This window comes from Cebidichthys violaceus, unplaced genomic scaffold, assembly GCF_023349555.1.
Source record: "Cebidichthys violaceus isolate CVI_PGR_0920_01 unplaced genomic scaffold, fCebVio1.0.p SCAF_1, whole genome shotgun sequence".
Lineage (NCBI taxonomy): Eukaryota > Metazoa > Chordata > Actinopteri > Perciformes > Stichaeidae > Cebidichthys > Cebidichthys violaceus.
The window spans coordinates 16,380,179-16,404,536 of NW_027176262.1; the positions used below are offsets into that span (position 1 = coordinate 16,380,179).

The window sequence follows — 24,358 nt, forward strand, 5'->3', positions numbered from 1 at the left end:
CAGTTTAAAACTGGCTCAAGGCAAACATAAGTTGCTTGTGGTCAACTTCAGTTGAGCTTCATGCTTTGATCAAATCTGTTTTGTTATGTAGAGTTTCAGGGTGCACTTAGCACATCTATAAACCTAATTCATATTGTCCTTTTATGGACTTTGGGTGGAGGCAGCAGAGGACTCCACCAATGAATGTGCCCATACATCATATAAAACTAAATTTGGTTGATTAGTCCATCACTTAAAAGTGAAGCATCTGAACCACGATACAGATGTTCAAGGTCCCCCAGAGAATGAATAATAGCCCCTTCACCACTTCCTACTTCCAGCTCCTTTACTCAGACCACTCCCATCTCCAAACTCATCTCTAGACTCAACCTTGATTTTGATCTCAACTACACACGTGTAAAGTTTTGTGACCAAATCTTGCGCGGTTGCAACGTTATCGTGGTGATAAAAACTGGTGGTGACAGACAGACAGACAGACTGCCTCCTGGTAGAGTACACTAACTTCTCTGTGGTAGCTCCTGGCACAGCCAGTGTCTCCAGAAGATCACTGTTAATGTTCTCAGTTCAATTCATCCTGATCTAACCACTCAATTCTCAAACAGAGAGATACTGATTTGTCAGGTCTGAAGTTTAGGACATCATGAGCCATAATCCTTGAGCGCTCCCATCTCTTTGGCTTTGCAAAGACTGAGCTGCCTTTAACTGTTAACTTCCACAACATGGAACCTTTTTAACCCTTGGCTATTTAAAATGTCCTGGAAAGCCCAGATCCCGTTTCTTGTGGCAAATGTTTCCATCATGAAAAGTACGTGTTGTATGGGAGGCCTGGTAGCATATTGAGATCCAACAAGGTGAAGCTGACTGAACATGCTGGTGTGACAGGAGGAGAGTGGAGACTGAAGTATGAACGAGCCATCAGGGAGATTGAATTCACCAAGAAGAGGCTGCAGCAGGAGTCTGATGACAAGCTGGAGGTGGAGCAGCAGAACAAACGGCAGCTGGAGAGGAGGGTGAGTGCACATCACACCATTGTGTCCATCATGCACTGTAGAATTCATTGATTGCAATTAGAAGTCATTAATCATTTGTCGTCTATGGTACGATATAGAGCTGTACCAAATTAGACACCTCCAAGCTTCCTGTTTTATTGCAACACAAATATTTACAATTAATACAATTGCTTTGCACCTGCAGACTAGGATACTTCAGTTTAAGAGAGTAAAACAAGTTTATTGTGATTAGTGATAGTTATATTAATAGAGGAGTTTTTTTTGTTTCAGTTCCTGCTCAGCTTCTTCTATCTCATCTCAGTCGTATTGTGTGTGAGAAGCAGTCGTGTCTCTCAGCAGCAGACAGCTCAAATCCTCAGACAATAAAACCACTGCCTTTTACATGTCCACTGTGGACATGTGGGAGAATGTTTCCTTTGTTGGTTTTGGTGAACTGATCCGTTTACACAGAAGTAAACATGAAAATGTTTAGGTTGAATGCTGACTTAGTTAGTTGCAACATGTGATCCTGTAAATTAAATGATTACTAAAATGGCACTTACCCAGCTGTTGGATTATGAATCCAGTGTATAGATTATATTTCTGGCTCTCAAGTCGTTGTGCATTGCATGGCGTTTATTTCTGTGCAATTCTCAGCAACAGGCTTTGCAACATGTTGGAAAGTGTTCTTTTCCACGTCTGACTAGTTGCATGTGTGTCGCTGATGTGTGCAGATCAGCGACATGCAGGCCGATAACGAGGAGTCCCAGAGAAACATCCAGCAGCTGAAGAAGAAAACCCAGCGACTGACAGCTGAACTGCAGGACACCAAACTTCACCTGGAGGGCCAGCAGAGCCGCAACCACGACCTGGAGAAGAAGCAGAGGAAGTCAGTACACACACACACACACACACACACACAGTCATGTATGAGCAGGTGTCTGTAGCTACACATGACTTCACACAGCTGCATTACCTCCCCCTGCCGTGTTCCCACACACTGTGAAGTTTCCAGTGGTGTTGCTGTGGTAACAATAATAACTGTATAGAAAAACTGAATTGTGTTCCAGATTGTTTATAGCATCGTGCTGTGCAGAGAGAACAGACAAGTCTCCAGCTCATTTGTACAGCTGCTAACCCGTGCGTGCGTGCGTGCGTGCGTGCGTGCGTGCGTGCGTGCGTGCGTGCGGCTACTATCAAGGGACATGCTCTGTAGCGGTATGTTTGTTGCTGAATATGCATGATGTCGTTAAAACATGTGGGATCGTCTTTGTGACCAGCTCAGCACATTTTAAGTGATTAGATTTTTTTCCTGAACTTTTACACTGAGTCTTTGCTTCTCAAATGTGCTCAAAGCAGCAGTAGTTGTGCTCTATGGATGTGTTAATCGGAGGAGTGTGGTGTGGCGTGCAGGTTCGACAGTGAGCTGAGTGGAGCCCAGGAGGAGGTGCAGAGGGAGAGGAGTCTGAGAGAGAAACTGGCCCGAGAGAAAGACGTGCTGGCTGGAGACGCCTTCAGCCTCCGACAGCAGCTGGAGGTGGGTGTCACATGTTTGTGTGCTTATGCAGCTCTGCTGTGGTGATGACAGGATTTTCTTTGAATTCAATTCTATTCAGTTTATTTTCATGCCCAATGGTGAGAAAGTGGCACCACTTTACTTTTTCAAACAAAAAGTCACAAAATAATAATCTGATAATAATATCCTTATGCTTATGTAAGCATTATGTAACACCCTAGAGCTAAAAGGGTTTGTGGATGAAATGACTTTCCAGTCACTCTGTTCTGAAGCGACTTTGAATTATAATGTTATTCTTGCATTTTGGTGCTCATCACGTAATGTTCCACAACCAGTTAGAAAAGAAGTATCAAAAATAGTCCCAACCCAAGGTGCACTCTTTACTTTTTAGACATATCATCTTTAAAAAGCTTGTTGTTACTCACCTTCATTACAGACACTCAATAGTTTTCACTACACTGAGCAGTAAATGGTCATTTGGAAACTTAATTTTGCATCATCACTGAGTTGCAGTGTCTAAACACACTCATTTTCACTGTGTCTGAGTGGAAACATGTATTTACTCCACTATATCGTAGACAGGGAGTGATTTGAACACAGCAACGGTCTTCGTCAGCAGATGAAGGTTGCTCACTTGTCTTGGACATGGATTTGTTGACATGCAGGCTCAGTAGCTTTTAAGAGCTCTGCTTTTTTCTATTTAGAACCTTTGTCAACAGATTCATCACCATGACAACTAAGCACACTCAATCCGCTGATAAAGACTGAACAGATTACCAACAAGCTAACATCAGAAGAAATTTACAACAATATAAAACAAGGAAAAGCAGCAAATCCTCACATTTGTGAAGACATGTTTATTGGATTTGTGCTTAATAAAACAAATACATGATTCATTATCAAATAGTTTATTAAAGGTTTTTTGTAAAAAACAAAATCTGTGAACTGACGAATCAATTCATCAACTGATCTTTGCAACACTAATATAATTTCTTATCATAAAGTGAACTTGATATTGGCATGTATTAGTTCAAAACCTTTCTATCAACTAAACATACCAGATCCAGTAGCATCCAGATTAAAACCTGTATCTGCAGAATGCTGAACGTTATGAAATCTTTTAAAATAAAAGTTATCTTAACTTTAAAGTTACAGTGAGGAACTTATAACTGGTTCTGAAACAGTCTCAGTTTATTCCTGATGCCTCTGTATGACCTTCATAGGTAAACGAGAGCATCAGAGAGAGGATTGTCTATTTCTATAAAGTTATTCTTAATGCTTGTCATCGTCTACCGGGTGGGATTCTGGTGAAATCAGATGAAATCATGAAAAGTTCACCAGAAACTCCTTCAGCTCAGACTCCAGCGGGAGTATTCGTCCAGCCCAACACCGTTTGACAGGTCTACCCAGTCACACCCAAAATACCCAACCTAAAGTCACTGTAGCAGCTTTAAAGTAATCCATGTGAACTAACGTATCATTATTGAAGACACTGGTACAAAGGTGGACCGTAATTGGATGGCATCGTGTACAGTACCTGTTAGTGAGCTTTCACAGATTGGTCGGTCTGTCTACTAAAGATGAGTCCGTACACAAAATACAGGTTCATTGGTCCAAAGAATGATCAATCCATCTATCAGAGGGAGCAAACTTTATTATAAGATTATAACGGATCAGATAACAAAAATGATGAATTGACATAATACAATAAAAATAAACAACATACCAATAGGACATTGAAGACGTATAGGGGTTGTTAAGTTGAATGGAAACATGATATGACCCAAGGCTGTAGCTGCAATGATGGTTAACTTTATTTTCACTTCATTCAGATGTGCTTTTGACCGACCCGTGTTTATAGATATATTATAGATACTGTATATAGATATATATTAAGTGAACTATTTAAATAGGTCAGTTAGGATCATCCACAAGCATGCCTTCTGGAATATTGTACACACATCCTCTTGTAATTTAACGTCTTTTATTTGGCCTGTGGAAAACATATGGATCTTGATTACTCTATGATACAGGTCTGAAGATTTACACTGCGTGTGTCCACACAGCATGAGTTTTAATTATTACGTTTTGAAAATATGTTTGTGTGTGTGTGTGTGTGTGTGTGTGTGTGCATATTGAAGCTACCTGCTGAGCTGAGTTAGTAATTGCTCAGCGTTCCCTCATCACGTGTATGAAATGGTCCATGTGCACACTGTAAGTCCCTGACCGTCCCCTCTCTCAGTTCTAACTGTAAACTTCTGTTCTTCAGGACAAGGACCTGGAGGTGTGTGCAGTCAACCTGAAGCTGGACCAGCTGGAGGCCGAGCTGCAGGACCTCAACTCCCAGGAATCCAAGGATGAAGCATCGCTGTCCAAGGTCTTCTTTCTTTATCTTTTATTATTCCTCTGGTGTGTTATTCAGAATCAGAATCAGAAACCGTTTATTGCCAATTTATGTTGCACATACAAGGAATTTGTCATGGCGGGTGGTGCATAACATTAAACAATCAACAACAATCAACACAGTGCAAGAAATAGAAACATATTCAAATTTACAATAGAATATAAAAGAATATAAAATAAAGTGGGAGGATGTCTCAGTCAAGTCTTTTATTCACAATATAAAATTAAATAGTTTTCTGCTTAGTCAAGTGAATAAGCTCTATTTCATATGTACCGTTGAAACCAGAAGTTTACATACACTGTGCAAAAAGACACATAACACTTTTTTTCTCACTGTCTGAAGTTAAATCAGACTAAACCTCTCCTGTTTCAGGTCTGTTAGGATTACCAAAATTATTTAACTTTTGCTAAATGTCACAATAATGAAAAAGAGAATTTCTTAGAGAATTTTATATTACTTTCTTTGAGGTCAAAAGTTTACATACACCAAAAGTACTATGTCGTTAAACAACGTGGACAAGCCCAGATGATGATGTCATGGCTTTTGAAGCTCCTGATAGGTTAACTGACAACATGTGAGTTAATTGAAGGCACACCTGGGGATATATTTTAAGGCCACACCTCAAACACTCTGCTTCCTTGTTTGAAATCATGGGAAAGTCAAAAGAAATCAGCCAAGAAATCAGGGAGAGAATCGTGGAGCTCCACAAGTCTGGTTCATCCTTGGGTGCAATTTCCAGATGCTTGAAGGTGCCACGTTCATCTGTGCAAATAATTATACGCAAGTATAAACATCATGGGAATGTCCAGCCATCACACCGCTCAGGAAGGAGACGGGCTCTGTGTCCCAGAGATGAACGTGTTTTGGTCCGACATGTGCAAATCAACCCCAGAACAAAAGCTAAAGACCTTGTGAAGATGATGGCTGAAGCTGGTAAGAAAGTGTCATTATCCACAGTAAAACGAGTCCTGCACCGACATGGGCTGAAAGGCTACTCAGCAAGAAGGAAGCCATTACTCCTAAAGAAACATAAAAAAGCCAGATTACAATTTACAAAAAGACAAAGACCTTAACTTCTGGAGACATGTCCTGTGGTCTGATGAAACTAAAGTGGAGCTGTTTGGCCATAATGACCACCGTTACATTTGGAGGAAAAAGGGGGAAGCTTGTAGACCTGAAAACACCATCCCAACTGTGAAGCATGGAGGTGGCAGCATCATGTTGTGGGGCTGTTTTGCTGCAGCAGGAACTGGAGCTCTTCATAAAATAGACGGCATCATGAAGAAAGAACATGACCTGGAAATATTAAGGCAACATCTCAGGACATCAGCCAGGAAGCTAAAACTTGGGCGCAAATGGGTCTTCCAAATGGACAATGACCCTAAGCATACTGCCAAAATAGTTAAAAAGTGGCTTGAGGACAACAAAGTCAATGTCTTGGAGTGGCCATCACAAAGCCCTGACCTGAATCCCATCGAAAATTTGTGGGCAGATCTGAAAAGGCGTGTGCGAGCGAGGCGGCCAACAAACCTGACTCAGTTACACCAGTTCTGTCAGGAGGAATGGGCCAGAATTCCAGCAGAGTACTGTAAGAAGCTTGTGGAAGGATACCCAAAACGTTTGACCCAAGTCATGCAGTTCAAAGGCAATGCTACTAAATACTAAGGAAATGTATGTAAACTTTTGACCTTGAAGAAAGTAATACAAAATTCTCTAAAATATTCTCTCTCTCATTATTGTGGCATTTAGCAAAAATAAATAATTTTGGTAATTGTAACTGACCTGAAACAGAAGAGGTTTAGTCTGATTTAGCTTCAGACAGTGAGAAAAAAATTAGTTATGTGTCTTTTTGCAGTGTATGTAAACTTCTGGTTTCAACTGTATATTATGTACTATGGTTTATGTATTTTATATATATAATATATATATATCTTTTTTTTTCATTGTATTGTATTATTCAGATGAGGAAGCAACTTCGGGACATGGAGGCCAAGCTGAAGGATCAGGAGGAGGAGCTGGACGAGCAGGCCGGCACCATACAGATGTTGGAGCAGGTATAGACAAAGCACAGGAAAATATTCAGCAAAGGTTAAAACTGCGCTCCTTCATGTTTGACCACAAAAATAAGCCGAGAGACCACAAGCAGTAACAAAGTAAATTGCCTATTCACGCATCGAGCAGATGTATCGGTATTATTTTGGACTGGTGTTTGTGTCCACCTCATGAATGTGAGCCCAATATTCACTGTCCTTTCAGCTCCGCTTTGCTCTCCACCAGCCTCTGAGACGAATATGTGTCTCTTTAGCTGCTCAATGCTCCACTATGTTGTCAGCTAGTCTCTGACTGTGTCAGCCTGCTGATTGCTGCTGAGCAGGTAGAGTACAGTGGCTTTAACAGAATGGGTTTGTTAGAAACTGCTGCTGTGAGACTGAGCCATGTAGGACATGTGCTGCGAAAGCCAGAAGAGGCTGAAAAGCACCGTAGAACTGATTGTACCTGCAGAGTTGGTGATAATTCTTTGTGGTTTGTCCACTAAGAGCAATGACCTTTACTTTACACAGCAGTCATTTCATTCAGTGGTATTATGAAAAACATTGAATATTGCAGCTGTAAAGGAAGGGTTTACCCCAAAATGATGACATGCTCATTATCTACTTGTCAGGTTTAACACCATCCACATGGCCTCCTTTTGACACCAAGCTGACACCCAGCAAGCAGTGTTTTCTCTGAGTAACACACAAACACTTAGAGAATGTCCTGTTAGTGTTGGGGATTCAACTTTGTGCTGGTTGGGATGTGAGTGTGTGAATATTTTACTTGTTTACTTGGGTTCAAGTTTGACTGAAGTATTGCAGCCCTGTCTCTGTTTGAAAAGGAGTTAACTGAGAGAGCGAAGACCCTGTTGGTCAAAGTAAATGCTAACAAAATGCAGGAATGTATCCTTTACAAATCATAAGAACCTCAGAAAGCAGGGAGAAGTTAGGCTGTTCTAGAATACGATCTGATAATAGTTCCAATAACACATATACAGGCCCAGTCCAATATTTTAAATTAATTTAGGAAATATGCTTTATTATCTTTCTTTAAGGAAGACTATGCATCATTGTAGGTTAGTGTTTTTAAACAAAAAGACATCATCGAGAGAGAGAAAGGAGCGAGCTAGAGTGACTGAAGAGAGGGAGCGCTGATTCACAGAAATAAAACCATAATTTCATATCCAGTTGTTAAGAACGAATAAACACACCCACACTCCACACAACCCTGTGGGAAGATGGCGCATAGCCGGGTTTTAAGGGAATGCTGCTGGACACACGCTTCATTGTGTGTGTGTGTGTGTGTGTGTGTGTGTGTGTGTGTGTGTGTGTGTGTGTGTGTGTGTGTGTGTGTGTGTGTGTGTGTGTGTGTGTGTGTGTGTGTGTGTGTGTGTGTATGTGTGTGTGCGCAGGCAGGCAGGCAGGCGGGCGGGCGGGACGCTCTGCTCAGTCAAACTGATGCAACGACAGCAGCACTCACACAGCAGAGAAAGAGCAGGGAAACACTGAACCAGATAAAAACACAGAGCGATGTAACAACCGGTTGGTAAACATAAGCAACAAACATGGCTGTTGTTGGCACTCACAGCTGTAAAGATAGCAGGTAGACAGACAGGTAGGCAGATAGGTAGATAGACAGGTAGGTAGGAAGGAAGGTAGGTAAGTAGACAGGTAGGTTAGAAGGTAGACAGGTAGTAAGGTAGACAGGAAGGTAGGTAGGTAGGTAGGTAGACAGGTAGGTTGGAAGGTAGACAGTATGGTAGGTAGGTAGACGGGTAAGGAGGTAGAGAGGGAGGTGGATAGGTAGTAAGGTAGGTTGGTAGGTAGATAGACAGGTAGTGAGGTAGAGAGGGAGGTAGGAAGGTAGTGAGGTAGACAGGAAGGTAGGTAGGTAGACAGGTAGGTTGGAAGGTAGACAGGATGGTAGGTAGGTTGGAAGGTAGACAGGATGGTATGTAGGTAGACGGGTAAGGAGGTAGAGAGGGAGGTGGATAGGTAGTAAGGTAGGTTGGTAGGTAGGTAGACAGGTAGTGAGGTAGAGAGGGAGGTAGGAAGGTAGACAGGTAGTGAGGTAGGTAGGTAGACAGGTAGAAGGGTAGGTAGGAAGGTATGTAGGTAGAGAGGGAGGTAGGTAGGTAGGTAGCTAGGTAGGTAGAAGGGTAGGTAGGTAGAACCAGACACCACCACACAATTCTACTGGGTCAGAAGTGATGACTGAGAGGGTTATTTATGAATCAGATATAGAGATCAGAATCAGGGGGAAACAGCTAGCCTGGCTCCTTAGCTGAGACGTTTTGGTTTCATCTGATTGCTATATTACGGAATATATATATATATAATGTTACATATACTATCCTTTGTTCAGATTGAGATCAACTTCATAATCCTACAAAAGGAAATTTGTTTGGTCCAGTGCTCTAGACATGAGGACACCGTGTCCACAGTAAAAACAATAAAAACAAGACCATAACATACACCTTACAAAACACATTTGCTCACGTCTCTTTGCTAGACTATTTGTCCCGCTCTTCCTTGCAGCGTTTTTTCCAAAGTTGAACATTTTTTAACTCTCAGAAAATAACTAAAACGTTTAGCTCTATGCTCAGAACAGACGCTAATCGCCTCTTGACTCTGCTGCCATTGCTAATAATTAAAAAGATATGTTGTCCTCAGGAAAAAAAGGTTTTGGTAGGTATGACCAATACAGTGTAATTTAAGACAGAGCCAGGCTAGTTGTTTCCCCCTGCTTCAAGTCTTACTGCTAAGCTAAGCTAGCCACATGCTGACTCCATCTCTGAACAGACAGATTGATATCCATCCTCTCACACTATAAAAGAAAGTACACATATTTCCCAAAATATTGAATTACAATTTCTTTATGGAAGTCCAATTTGAGTTCCAGGCGCATGATCTTGAATGTTTATCAGACACCAACAAACTGCACAGCGGTTGATAATCCTATGAGTCAGGATCTCTGCAGTACAGTTCTGTCCTCCATCTGGACAAGCACAAGGTGAACCGTAGAATGATGACATTCCTGTAAGCGGTTACATTGCTGCAAAAGTAAAGACAGGTTTCAGAGCTTTGCAGAGTGGCCCTGCTGGAACCCTGTGTGTCGGCACCCCTGCTGCGACCAGGGGCCATATTCTTCCTGGTTCAAAGAATTGCTTCTAGTGACGAAACTCTAAGAACATTCTAAGAATTGTGATGTTTTTTTAAGAATTTAAGACAAGAACCTGGTAAAGATAAATGTTATTCACAGAGCCTTTTATCCTTTAAGAGAGCTAAGGTGAAACACTGTTAGGATTAGGAAGGAGCACTTTAAAGAGTCTCTTAATCATGGGAGATTACGGGATATTCTCCAAACACTGAATGACAGTGTGTTAATAAGGTGCTACCGATTAATTCATGCATGGATTATGTTTGTAGTAGGCAATATGAAAATAATTTCTATGTTTATGCTCTCTACCATGATAGAGAGCTAGACAGATTTTTCAAGTCAGTTGTGATGATATTTATAATTATCCTGTCAATGGAAATTCACCACAATCAACTTAGCGTGTTTTTTATCGCAATCGGCGATATAATGCTACATCGTCCCAGTTTGTGGTCCATCTCGTTAACCAACGCTATAATGAGCTGACCAACACAATGTATTTAACATTCAGAACATTAATATCTCATCAAACAACCATCATCTATATAAAAATATAGTGGAGTAATGTCTACCTGAGTAGAGAACGGCACTATGCTGTTTTTTGCAGCTCTCAACAGTCGTCGCCATGTTGAGAGCCGTGTGGACACGATAAAGACGGCCTCAATTTTTTATTTAGCCGCTTTAAAGACTGAACACAGCAGGGATTTACCAAACTGCTATTTGAACAACTCAACATTTACTGTGTCAGGCCTCCTACACACCAGCTTTACTTAATCATACATTACTGCTGTTCCTGTGCTGTTTACCTGAGGAGTACTACTGCTAATACTACTGTCTACATTCATGCTGTCTGTTTTGGGAAATGTTCCTAAACGACCTCCACTCTGACTGATAGAAGGAAAATGACAAACACACTGTCCAAAACACAAAAGTGCCCACACTCAGCTGTGATATCACTACCGGATGGTTAAGAGAAGTAAGCGAGGAGTCAGCAGGAAGTCAATGACAGAATAAAAAGTTCTCAAAAACAAAAGAAACAGTTTTCGGCTCCAGCAGCAGACTGAGCTGCAGTGATGCTCCAGACAGGAAGCAAACGTTCTCTCAGCCTCCCTGTAGTTCTTCCACAATGAGCAGAGTCTATTAGCAATATTGAGAACAACAACATGCACTGTGGACGTATGCACGTCTATGAATTATATATGGAAATAAGGTTGAAAATCAGCTAAGGCTTCCTTTAAGCCAGGGGAGAGCAGAATGTACAATGTCTGTGTTTGTCTTTCAGGCCAAGCTTCGTCTGGAGATGGAGATGGAGCGTCTACGTCACACTCACTCTAAGGACATCGAGAGCAAAGACGATGAGGTGGAGGAGATCAGACAGTCCTGCAGCAAGAAGGTAAGGACGTGTTCATGCACACATTTTAATGTGTGACTTAAGTTTGCAATCAGACAGGTGTAATGTGTGCTATTGGGAGCAGAAAGGTAAAGACTAGCCACAGAGACGGTGATAGAGAGAAACAGTAGGAGGACAGATACTAAGACAAATATGACACTGAAAACACTTGGTGACAACAGAAAAGAATACTGCAGTTAATGAAATGCTGAATATAAAGTCACTTTAAAGGAGCTCTCTGTTCAGCACCACCTTACCAACTGAAGCATCCAATCAAATACTTATTAAAGAGAGAGGGTAAGAACTTAGCGCAGGCCTTGATATCCTGACTTTTAGTTTCTAGTATGGGTCAACCTCCAAAACCCCTGCAGTAATGTATTTGTTCTAGTTTTAAGAACAATCAAGAACAAGACTAATTATTTTTCTCTTTTTCTCAGTCATGATGTCTTTGTTGGACTGACATTGTTTGCTATCCTCACATATAAATTGCAGTCAAGTTTAGCTCCATTGCTTTCCAGACATGTGCAACATGTTTATGTCTTAGTTAGCTGTAGTTCATACCAATTCTCTGACCCTGGTGGTTACCATAAACATCCTACAAGTAGCTGGGGCCTATATTAACTCAACGATTGAGGGGCCTTTATTTGAAATAGGTTTTTATTAGTGACAGGCCAGTATTTCTAATCTTCCCCATTTTAGAAATGATCATATTTCACTGAGACACGTCCCCTGATTTCTGATCTGCTCCTGTTTGAATGCGCTGTTGATTCTGTTTGCTGTTAATAGAAACTCAACTCTATGTTAATTTTGGACCCTAGACCGATTTTTAGGCCCTCAGCTCGAAAATAGCATACCCATACAATAATGAGTGTAGCGTTGCAACTGTAAGGGCTATTTTAATACTTTTGGTATTAAAATAACCCTAACACTTGTGAGATGTGTTGATATGTGTAAATATCAGTATATATGTTACTGGTTAAGAGTAAATTAAGATGGCACACAGCACAAATTGAAAATTATAATTTTCGACTGGAAAAAAAAGCAATTTCAGGATATTTCTTTATTAGAAATCATGTAGATACGAGCTTTCTAGCTCTCCCAGATCATAGAACTATATGGTGAGGGTCTCTAAACAAATTTTTACTTTGATAAAGTGAAGCTTTATCTAGTACATCTTGATCTAGTACGGAGAGGTCAAACGTGGTCAACCAAAATGTAATCTTGTTCCAGCTGTTTCATTGTAATTTTATATACTATATAATTATATATTTCACTTCTTTTATCACTAATAGTGTTCAATCTATCCATATGCAGCAGTTTGGCAATGTTTGTCATCCATGGGATTTTCTCGTCTGAATTCCATTTTTTTTGTCTTCCAGGGCCTTACAGCCTGTGTGAAGGGCCGATTTGACCCAATGAACCTTCCATAGACGCGTCACAGCCTGCTCTGTTGAAACAACCCAACGTGACTTTGATTGATAGAATCCGTTAACCAATCAGAATATAAAAACTACCCGAGTGTCAAATTTCTCAAATCCGATTTGCTGAGACGTATAACCCTGCCCTTTCCGCTAGCAGGCACACGAGGCACATGCCGCCTGCGCCAGCTTTGAATTCACACAGAGGGGTATGCGCTGAACAGATAGACAGTAAACATGAACGGATTATTTTATTTTTTTACTGCAGAACATCTCAAAGTAAGGAGCTGGTTTATGATGTGATCGATTATGCGGATTATGATGATGGCTTTGTTTTGTAAATAAAACTGCGAGGCTGTGTCGTAGCGGAATGTGAAAAAAATAGCTGCGACCGTCTGGTCGCTAGCGATCTCCTCAGCTAACGGGTGTTAGCATTGAATTCATTTTTCAAAACGTTATTGGCATAAATGTGGTGAGTGGGTCTGCCTAGGGGGCGCTATATTGATTGTGATACTTGGTATTATACGTAACTTTGTCATATGTTGTGTTTGGAGTTTGTACAAACAGCTGAGATGACTTTGTAGCGCAGGAGCTGCAGTTTGAGCAGGTATGCGGCATCATTATATTCGTTACTGATGAGTGCACATTATGAGTGGATTCATTTTTGGATGCATGCGTTGCCCCCACCCGTGGGGGCGCTCAGGTCAAATTGGTTTTAACCTGTTGCCTCGGTAAATTCAGCGTAATGTACATTTCCACAACACTAATTCTGTCAGTACATCATAGGACTGACGTTATAGTCACCACTCTGCTGCTCTCACATTCTCATCTCTTCCAGAAATACAGTTTGTATTCACTTAAATTTCTAGCTCTTTATTTGATTGCTATCACGCTACTGCCGATGAAACACAACACTTCCTGCACAGATATGTCACATTAAAAGCCTTCCAGCAGCTCAAGGAGCACAGTCCCTCCTTTTCTTCTAGGCTTTTAATTTGAACCATATAGGAAGTGTAGGGTGACAGTAGCTCTGCAGTAACAAGGACTGGAAATAATCATTGAATTAAAACGGTGTTAAAAAGAAGAACTCTGAGCAGCAGAGTGGTTTATATGACTTGTTGTATGTTGTGTTGTTGCATTGATTAATAAGTGGTGTGGAAATGTATGTTACAATGAGCTATTATAGTATACCTTTGCCTTTAAACGTTTATTTGTTCTTGCTTACGGCTTTTATTGAAGGATTTAGGGTATTTGTGGTATGTTTAGTAACTGGCCCTCATAGAACTTCCAACTGTATTTATAATTGTATTTGTTGGATTAAGATCCATCCTGTGATATATTTGACTCCTTCTTGAGTCTTGTGTATATGTCAGCATAATGGCTCCCTTTGGGGGCTCAACTGCCATGTGATATCAGTCGGGTGGATGCAGTGGACTAGAGGGCTGTGTGTTGTATGTGTGTGGGTGGCTGAGTGAGTGAGTGAGTGAGTGAGTGAGTGAGTGAGTGGTAGGTTTGCTGTTGGAATCTGGGTGCCCATGCATAATTAGCTTGTTCCACATTGTCTCCACACTACGTCTTCCAGTGACATGTCCATAGTGATGTAGTGTTTGATGATGGATAGTACTGATTAACTGCATGAAGGAAGCTGACCAATAGTAATTTCTGTGTAAAAAGTGGACATTATATTATTCAACTTAAATAGAACCTTGGTCATTATGCATCCAAAGTATATGAACATACAAGCTACTGTAGACTGGACAGTGGTGGAACAGCCAATGTGGTGATAGGATACTGGTTTAGTCTTCTAAAGTGGGATAGATGTGTACTATAGTCCTTGCCCTACTATCTCTACAGCTAAACTCTACTGAAGTATCTCCATTGATTTCCATTAAGCATGTTGCAGACATTCTTGGTCCCCAGAGGATGAATCCTACTGACTTTGGTGATCCCCTTGCTTTTCCTCCAGAGCCACCAGCACGTCAAAGTTTTCAATTATCCCGTGAAATATCTCAAAATCTACTAGATGGATTCTCACAACATTTGATACAGTCATTAGTACAATTCATCAGCTCAACATGTTAGGGCCTGTTAGGGATGTAGATGTAATTGGTAATATTCTTAAGTAATACTTAGAAATCTATAATACATGTTGATCAGTGTCAAAGCTCAACAGCCATATGTGCACTACTTTCTGTACCCCTGTGTGATCAGACTGATCTATGAATGTACTCATTGTTGAGTGTTTTTTTGTTTGTCCAGCTGAAGCAAATGGAAGTCCAGCTTGAAGAAGAGTACGATGAGAAGCAGAAGGTGCTGAAAGAAAAGAGAGAGCTGGAGTCCAAGCTTCTGTCAGCACAGGACAAGGTACCTACACTGTATGATGTGATGGAGCCCAGTCCTGTTGGAGCTGGAACACCATCTTGGATTAAACATGTAAAAAAAACACCTTGGTGCCTTGGTGTGATTTCCTGCAGAATCTCTCTTCATGGAGAAGTCAGTCACTCCAGATTAATAGTTGTGAAATGGTAAATCAAGAGACATTCATCTTTCTACAGGACTTGATCTGTATCTGCTCATTTCTTCTGCGTATTCACAGCACATTATATGCGCATTGGGTATGCACAGGGTTATATAGTACCAGAATGTTAGGAAGGTTTTTAGTTGTAGAGCTAGAGCAGTACAGATGTCAATGTGTGTGGGTGGAGATGTGGGTGTTTCATATGATTGAAGTGAGTCATTTAAACTGACTCAATCAAATATTTATCTGACTTTGCCGACTACAATTAGAGAGCCATCAGCATCAATTAAGTTCAGACTTTGAAAACCAGGAAACAGAGGAGGATCCTGCTGCAACCAAACCAGTCCAAATAAATTCATCTGTGATCACAGCGTATAGGATATTAACCAATGTGTACACTTTCCTGGTGGTGTTTTCTTGTACTGACATAACCCAAGATGAAGGGGTATTAAGGGTTAGGGTTAAAAACGCCAACAGAATTTCTTTCCTGTTTTTTTTTGGATGTACAAGCTAATCAGAAAAGATTAAAACGACTCCCTTTTCTAGAGTTGCAACAATTTATTCATTAGTCAATGGACGGAGAATTTATTTTAATTTATTTATAATTAAATAATTTGTATTTTATATTTAATATTCAAACTATGCTTGAAAGTCAATGTTTGACCTTGTGTCATTATTTTGTCAAATTATGATGTAAATGATTTAAAAATATGTAGATTTCCAGTCATTTCCAAATAAATTCAGTCTTACTCTTATCCATCTGATCTTTAACAGAGGTAATAAATAAGACCTCATGTTAATTGTCAGCAATGTTAACAAAGCAGTAAGATAGACCTGTATTTTTACATACATAATGATTGGATGACAGAATCACAGAATCACACAATAATGGTTTTCCATATATAAGCCGTACTCTGTCAGTGTGTTGATTGAACTCAAACGTAAGTGTGATAGTGAAGGGAAGTGTAGGGATTGGGCCTTTAAATGGTAACATGGAGTAGTGAGTCCATGGCCAATTCTTGATGTATCAGTTGAGTCACCAAACCTAACTGTGTCCGTTTCCCAGGTGAGAAGTGGTGACATGGAGACTGAAAAGCGTTTGAGGAAGGACCTGAAGAGAACCAAGGCCCTGCTGGCTGATGCCCAAATCATGTTGGACCACATAAAGAACAACGCGCCCAGCAAGAGGGAGATCGCTCAGCTCAAAAACCAGGTACCAACATCATAAACACTCAAGTGAAAGGCCTTTACATGCCGGGGCCTTTTTTTCGTGCCATACATTTGCATGTCAATATACATATACATATACATGTTTATCCTCCAGAATAACCATACTTTTAATATTTACTGCCTATTTTTTTTGGAACATGGCCGATTTTTCGGAGCTTTCACAAAGCCAATAAAGGCATCAACCAACCAAGTTTTGCAAAACGTGTTGCGTTGCACCTAGATCAATTCAAAGGCTCCGTATTCAGAACCAAGATGGCAAGCTGTATTCCTCCTTTCAACCAACTCAACAAAGGCTGCACGTCCCAGATCCACTCCTTCTATTCGGTCACACCTTTTACACGTATAATATTCACAGGCAAATATTTAGCAGTTTCCTGTCGTTTTTTCGTCGTCCCCCGGTATACAGGCCTTTAATCAGTACAGCTGTATGCACCTCGCGTGTCATTCACATATAACGATGGATAGTTTACTGAATGGGTCTACTGGACACAGGCCTAGAGGTCCCGCTCCAGATTCTCTCTTCAATTTTCTTGTTGGAAAGTCGATCAACTACTCGTGTACATTACATTACATTAAATGACTGTAATGTAATGTACACGAGACGCAAAGCGTCCTGTTGTCTCTTTCAATCAGGGAGTCTTGCTCTACTGTAGGACGGGTGAGGGTCCGTTGTCTCATGAATGAATGTAAATGCGACCTGATTACTGTTCTTTATTTCTTTTCAAGTTACAACTCAATCAGAATCAGAATCAGAACCGTTTATTGCCACGGTATGTTGCACATACAAGGAATATGACATGGCGGGTGGTGCATAACATTAAACAATCAACAACAATCAACACAGTGCAAAAAGTAGAAACCTATTACAATTTACAATAAAATATAAAATGTAGTGCACAAACAAACAAACAAACAAACAGATAACAGTACTATAAAGAAGTATAATATGATTGTGATGTAAAAGTGTCAAGTGTATTTAAATGAAGAAAGGATGAGCAGGGAAGTGACTGGTAGGAAATTGTCCTGGGGATGACGGAGTCAGTGGGGGTCCCGGGCTTTGTTGATGAGCCCGACTGCAGACGGCAAAAATCTGTGGCATGAGGTCCTGGTCCTGATGGACCGCAGCCTCCTGCCAGATGGAAGGGGCTCGAACAGTTTGTGTCCAAATAACAGTTCCATATGTAAATCACCGTTCAATGAATTTGAAGTGATGCCCAAGACAGTCAATTGTAAATGCATAACGTCATAGTTCAGTATGATTCTCTGACTTTGACCAACCTCTATGACCTTGACCTTCATAGCGAAGCGATGACCACACAGTCGCAGGTTGCAGATGTCTCAGCTGTGACTAGTTTACCTGAGAGTTTTGGTTTTAGGCAACAATACTTTTCCCTTTTGTTTCTCTCCCTAGTGGGGCTTCCTAGTTTGGAAACCTCTGGGAGTAAGAATTATTCTATTAGAATCATTTCTACAACACTATGGACTGGGACCAGAATCACTTGATAGTATGTTTCAGTGATGTTCATATGATTTACATTTTGTTACTGAACTAATACATTTCCATCCACTTGTGTCCGTTTCAGCTGGAGGAGTCTGAGTTCACCTGCGCAGCTGCAGTTAAAGCTCGTAAGTCCATGGAGGTGGAGATTGAAGATCTGCACGTTCAGATGGAGGACATCTCCAAAACAAAACAGGCGGTCAGTACAGCTCTCTGGATCCTCATCTCAGCCTTTAAAAGCACTTTCCTGCTAAAGCTTGGAAGTGATCATCAGTGGTGAGGACTTAGGTTGTGTTTTTGAGGCTTTAGAAGGCTGTACCACCTGTGGTGGTAGCAGGACATCTGTACAAAGATCTGTCAAAGAATTGCCTTTAGCCAGAGATAAGGGGTAGAGCCCCCCCTTCTTCATTTTCTATATTTCCCTGCAAAAACATACACTTCTCTTTTTCTCTGTCATTACCTCTTACGTTTTACTTCTTTTTTCTTTTCTTTGTATCTCAGCCTCTCCCAATCTTTTTTGACCTTTATATTTTTCTTTCCTTTTGGCATGACTTTTCTCACTTTATGCCTTGTTCCCATGGCAATCTGGTTCCACATGTCCGTCAAACTGCCTTCTTTCCTACTTCTCCCCCACATTTCTCCAAGCGTTCATTTACCCTCAATCTTACTCTCTGTAATCTCTTTTTGCTTTCTCTCTTCATCGTTAAAAAGCAATTACTGAATTTTACTGAAAAGTTTGACTGCATGTTTTAGGAAGGTGAATATTGTGTCCACAGTGAAGTGAAGGGTAAAGATAATTGAGTTGACACAGCTGCAGGTCAGAAGGAATGGATGGATAGAGGAGGCTGTTCCCTCAATTTCATTTGTTTGTCATGTTTTTCTTGTACCCTCTAACAGAAAGATGTAGCACATGAGGATGTGTATGTGCACATACTGAAAATGTTACTGTCTTTAAATAAACTGGGGAACAACTAACTGCTCTTAGAATGTCTTACATATGAGCAGCATTAGGGAGTCTGGATTTTGCCACCTGAATAATTGTAGACCTTTTTGGTTTTTAACTACAATTATAATCAATTGATGCATTTCATTTAAGAATAACTAAACCTCCAAACCACTGTTTTTAAGCTGAAAACCAATGTATATGAGCATTTAGTAGTGTAGTTGACATTTTAGTGTAAATGGACTTGCATTTGTATAGGGCCCTTCTAGTCATCAGACCATTCAAAGTATTTGAATTACACTAATTGTGTTATAAATTGAAACCGGAACATTGTAATGTATAAAACATGTATAAAACAGACATCTTTGACTCTGTAGACTGTAGAGACGAGTATTAGAAAAGAGTAGCAGTTACCCTTGAATTGCCTATGCTTTAGTCCTTTTACAGCACTCTTACCAACCATAATCATAAGAAAAGTCGCCATGCTAGTGACTAGCGATTAGCATAGGCTAATTAAAAGGGTGACGGCAATCATGAACAAAAAGTAAAAAAACCATGAAGTCTGGCTACATGTTGAAATATAGTAGATCAAACCAGCTGCTCATGTGGTGCTTTTTATGACCCTTAACTGTAGCATGAAAGCATGATGGAATTAGCAAGCTAGCTAGCTAACTAGCCAGCGACTTAGTGAGTGAAATTGAACAACTTAGTGCTTCAACACACAGTGTGGGAAAGCACACTGCTATCACCAGATAATCAGTCCTGAACACTGATTCACCACATGTTGTAATGTGCTGAACTTCAAGTCCACAGAAAGGAGAGAAGGGCCTGTGTGCTGTGATTGTTACGCTACAATGGTTATGGCAAATGAGCCGACAACAGACGTGACTAGGCGTGACTTAAACTTAAGGCACACGTTAAGTGAGTATAAGACGCTAGTCTCCCACTTCCATCCAAATAAAATCTCCACGCAGCTTATGGTCCTGCATTCTTTATTTTGAGGTTGTGTATTGGTCAAGCCATGCATGGCTTCATCTCAGCTATCATTTTGGTTTTGTATCAGGCTGTTTGGAGAAGCTTAGCAAAGTATTCCACGCAAATGCATCCTAAGGTTTTCCTCAAAATGCATGATCCATTTAGTAGAAGGTGAAAAGGATAACGTGTAACCTGCTGTTTGTTTTGCAATGGTGTCTATGAGGACGACCTCTGCAGCAAACATCCAGCCTGCTGGGGAAGTAAGAGGCTGCTACAATGACAGAAATGATTATTACATAAATGGAGGGTTTTTCAGCGCGGCCTTAGCCACATCATGCATTGCAATTCAAAAAAGATAAAAATTCTGCAAATAACATTTCTTTCAGATGGTTTGCCGTTTTTACCATACTCCTGCCGTTCTATCGCCGTAATTGCAGTGTTTTGAGAAAATTGTCTCGCATGTTTTCGGCAGCTTTATTTTTTCACAGAGAGCCACAGCAACCTGAGAGGAAAAAAAAAAAGAAAATACAAAACAAAGAGCAGAGCAACGTAATTTGGTTGAGATTGCACTGACAGCCTATTGGTAAATGTGTTAAATGAAAGTTTGATGCTTTTGACTGTCACGTTTTTTTCTAGCATCCATCACAAAATGTTCCCCATGCTGCAGAGTATGAGCTGCTTTCAAAGCTTTTATTAGCACTCAGTGAGGCCAACGGTGAATTTAAAGGGAAAGTGTGATATTTAAATGAATTTGCCCCAGATTCCACATGGATATTTTTAGTTACTGAAGTGCACCTTGATACGTCTCAGCAGTGGGTGGTTTTAATATAAATAGACAAGCAATAAATAAATCTTAACCTCATAATCCAAATCCTTATTTTGAAGCTGTCTTTCGATTCTGTGATTTGAGTTAATTCTTCTTCCATGGACTGTTTCTTAATTAGATAGATGCTACAGTGTGAGCTCGACCTGTTCCCGACTCCTCAACTACTCACTATGCGTAAATGGATTCATTAGCCTTTTCACATCGTCTCATTAGTCATCATTTATTAATCCATATCCCTGAACTAACAACCTCTCTCCCTCTTTTCTATATTATCCCAGTCACTACAGAAATAGGATTACTTCAGCACAGTCCCTGCCCTCAGCTGAAGGTACGAGGTAGTTGCTGCTAGCTTTTAGCCTCTAGTTGGATATCTTGGTTATGACTGGGGCCTTATATAACCCCCGTTGGGCCCTGTGATAAGAGGGGCGCTGTGGGAGCTAATACGAGCTCCCCTCTGGGAAAAAGCTCTGGTGTGCAGAGTGGCACACACACTAAGTCAAAGCACAGCTCCAGACTATAACTCTGATTTATAACTATTAATGGAGATAGTGCAAGGGAAAGGTGTAGATTAACTTTATAAATCTATACAATGTAAACACCAGTGTGCCAAGAAAATATCCCTACAGTTTTATAGATTACCTAAAATCAATATATAATATAAGATAATAAATACTCTAATAAAATAAAATAATCTATATGCACTGTATGCTCTTGAATTTATATAAATAATGATAGTAATAATCATTTTATTATTACTCATGATAAATAATACATTTCTACATATTCTAAAGATAAAAATGAATCACATATTTTCTATCCAAAAGGAATGGTGCACACTGTTTAATTTATAAATTAGTTTTTATTTCATTTCAAGCCAACACATCTGTTGTAGTCCAGACGTAGTCACGTGTCTTGAGTTTTGCATGTTGCCATTTTAGTTTTTTGGAACCAGAAGTGAATACAAGAGGCTGGAGCTAAGTACAACTGAACAATGAATAAGACATTTAAAGGTGACCGAAACATTATAATTCATTTTCATGAAGTGAAAACACACTGTGAAAGGGTTAAAATAGTCAAGAGGAAAACACAGACAACTCCCAGACCATGCAACACAGGGATAGCGACCTGTCAATCACAAGGTAGCCCCACCCTGAGGAGCATACCCTGCTCTGTTTGACTCTAAATGGACCATCATTTACTAAATGAACATCATGCTGTATTGAAGAAGACTTGAATCTAGAGATTGAGACCATAAACTCATGTTTACAATGTTTACTGAGGTAATAAATCAAGAGAGAAGTAGAGTCATTTCCTCATAGACTTCTATACAACCAGAGGAGTTGCTCCCTGATGGACAGTAGAGAGAATGCAACTTTAAGGTACAACATTAAATATAACACACAAAAAGATGACACATAAAGTACTATCTTAATGCAAGCCAAAAAGAAAAGCAGGGTTGATTGCATGCTCCTTTATAAAACTTAGTGAAAGCAACTTTAGCAGCGCATTGTTACCACCATGACAAACTACAATTTGAGTTATTCCCAGAAAATGTTCTTGTTTTAATGAGATATTTCAACGATATTTTATTTTGTATTGCTACATACCAAATGATTCCGTTTTGACAATACAAAGAAAAGTCTTGTTATAGTCTTGTTTTTATCACAAAACCTTCTGCATCATCCATCTATCAGTTCATAAAGTGAAGTCTTGTTCCAATGTAAAAAGGTTAGATCAAGAATCTGAGCTGTTATTTTATTTGTGTCATGGTAGCCGCAAAAGGCTGCTGCTATTCCACTGTTTTACTATTGTAGAGAGTGTAGAGAAATTGGATTCTTCAATAGGACTGGTATAAAATGTGCTATTTGTATCAATGTTTGTGTTCAGTTATTCAGTAGATGTTCTGCATTGTGTGTGATCTTTGTCCTTACTTTTTATTAGGGATCCTTTTTGATGGTTACCAAGTCATTTTCCTAAAACGTGAATGTTTTTTTTCCACTGGCAGCTTTGCACACAATAGCACATGCGTGTTATTTGAGTGCTGCTGCCCACTGGGTTTGCTAATACACACAGACATACTATATCACCTTTGACTTTTAACTGTACACACAGTGTCATGACTGTAAATCTGAGAGTTTATTCTGAGCTGTACATTTAGTGATTAGCAGCTCTTGGAAGGTTGTGGTAAATGATATTGTTCTCTACTAAAAGCTTTTCTAACAGACGGTGCTTTGTGATGATGTCACATTTTATGCTTGATAGATGTTGCTTTTCACAATCATCTGTAGACTTTATCAAATAATACATATTTGATTCATATAGCAAAATGAATTAAAGAGCTTGACCCTGTGTGAAGCACAGATCCTATTTGTGGGATGTCTTTTCTCTTTGGTCGGGGAACTAGCTGCCACTTCATGTCTAATTTGGTCTCACACAGCTGGGCTGATCTATTTACGAATCTCTTTGATTTTCTTGATGTCCTTCAGCTGGAGGAGCAGCTGAGTCGTCTGCAGAGAGAGAAGAATGACCTGCAGTCTAGGATGGAGGAGGACCAGGAGGACCTGAACGAGCTGATGAAGAAGCACAAGGCTGCTGTGGCTCAGGTCCGCTGTTCTCCTCTTCATCTGTCATAGAATAACATTAGGACCTGGAAATTACATTAGCCAATTAATGCTTCCATTTCTTTAGGCAGCTTTATTATTTCAATAATTAATTAATTATGTTTTAAAGTGGAATTATGAAAAGGAATATTTATTACAAATATATTTTTAAGAATGCTTTTATCTTTTGTTTTTAGACTTTCTAATGTGTCTGTCTGTTATATTCCATCTCACAATGAATTGGTTACTTACTTCTACCTACATTTAAACTTCCAGCCATTTCATGACTGCTTAATATAGAGACCTAAAAATGAAATGGAGCTCAACCCACAGAGCAGCCACAGGATTGGCCAATTAAGACTCATACACACAAGCAACGAAGCACCCTGTTTCAGTTTGAACACATTGAATTACATTTAAAACCAAGCTCAAGCAATACCAAACATTTTTGGTGACTGAAATCAATAGTATAATAACAAAATGATGATAAAATTTACTGACTCAAAAAAGGATTTAGGTTTAGAGTTAAGTTAGTCGTTTAATGTAAATGAAATAATCACGTATCATTGTCTCATCCGTGTTCATGCATGTGTGCCCTCAAGCACGTGCACGAGATAAACTAAACGGAGACTCACTCATAGAAAAACAGCACATCAATGCAGTTATACAAGATGTCACTCAACAGAGAGCCTTTAAGTGATTCCCATAAACAACTAGTGCACTATTGATCAGTTCTACAGCTGATACTGTATGTCAGCAATACAACCGAATCATCCATCATGAAATGGATGGAGGAAGTTGACTGGCTGGTGTATGATTTTTAATAAAAAGCAAAGATTTGCCCAACATATCAGAGAACTG

The 24,358-nt window shown here is 40.0% G+C and overlaps 1 protein-coding gene across 9 annotated transcripts in view; it reads left to right on the forward strand.

Annotated features, from left to right (window-relative positions):
• The window catches only part of myo18ab (myosin XVIIIA b), a 133,720-nt gene that overhangs the window by 87,321 nt on the left and 22,041 nt on the right, over positions 1-24,358 (forward strand). For all 9 annotated transcript variants that reach the window (XM_068712575.1, XM_068712585.1, XM_068712601.1 and 6 more), the window contains 10 exons: positions 883-1,010; positions 1,724-1,878; positions 2,403-2,526; positions 4,775-4,882; positions 6,871-6,963; positions 11,382-11,492; positions 15,167-15,271; positions 16,492-16,638; positions 18,239-18,352; positions 23,384-23,500. In XM_068712575.1, the coding sequence (XP_068568676.1) occupies positions 883-1,010; positions 1,724-1,878; positions 2,403-2,526; positions 4,775-4,882; positions 6,871-6,963; positions 11,382-11,492; positions 15,167-15,271; positions 16,492-16,638; positions 18,239-18,352; positions 23,384-23,500 (1,202 nt within the window). The remainder of the gene's footprint in view (positions 1-882; positions 1,011-1,723; positions 1,879-2,402; positions 2,527-4,774; positions 4,883-6,870; positions 6,964-11,381; positions 11,493-15,166; positions 15,272-16,491; positions 16,639-18,238; positions 18,353-23,383; positions 23,501-24,358) is intronic.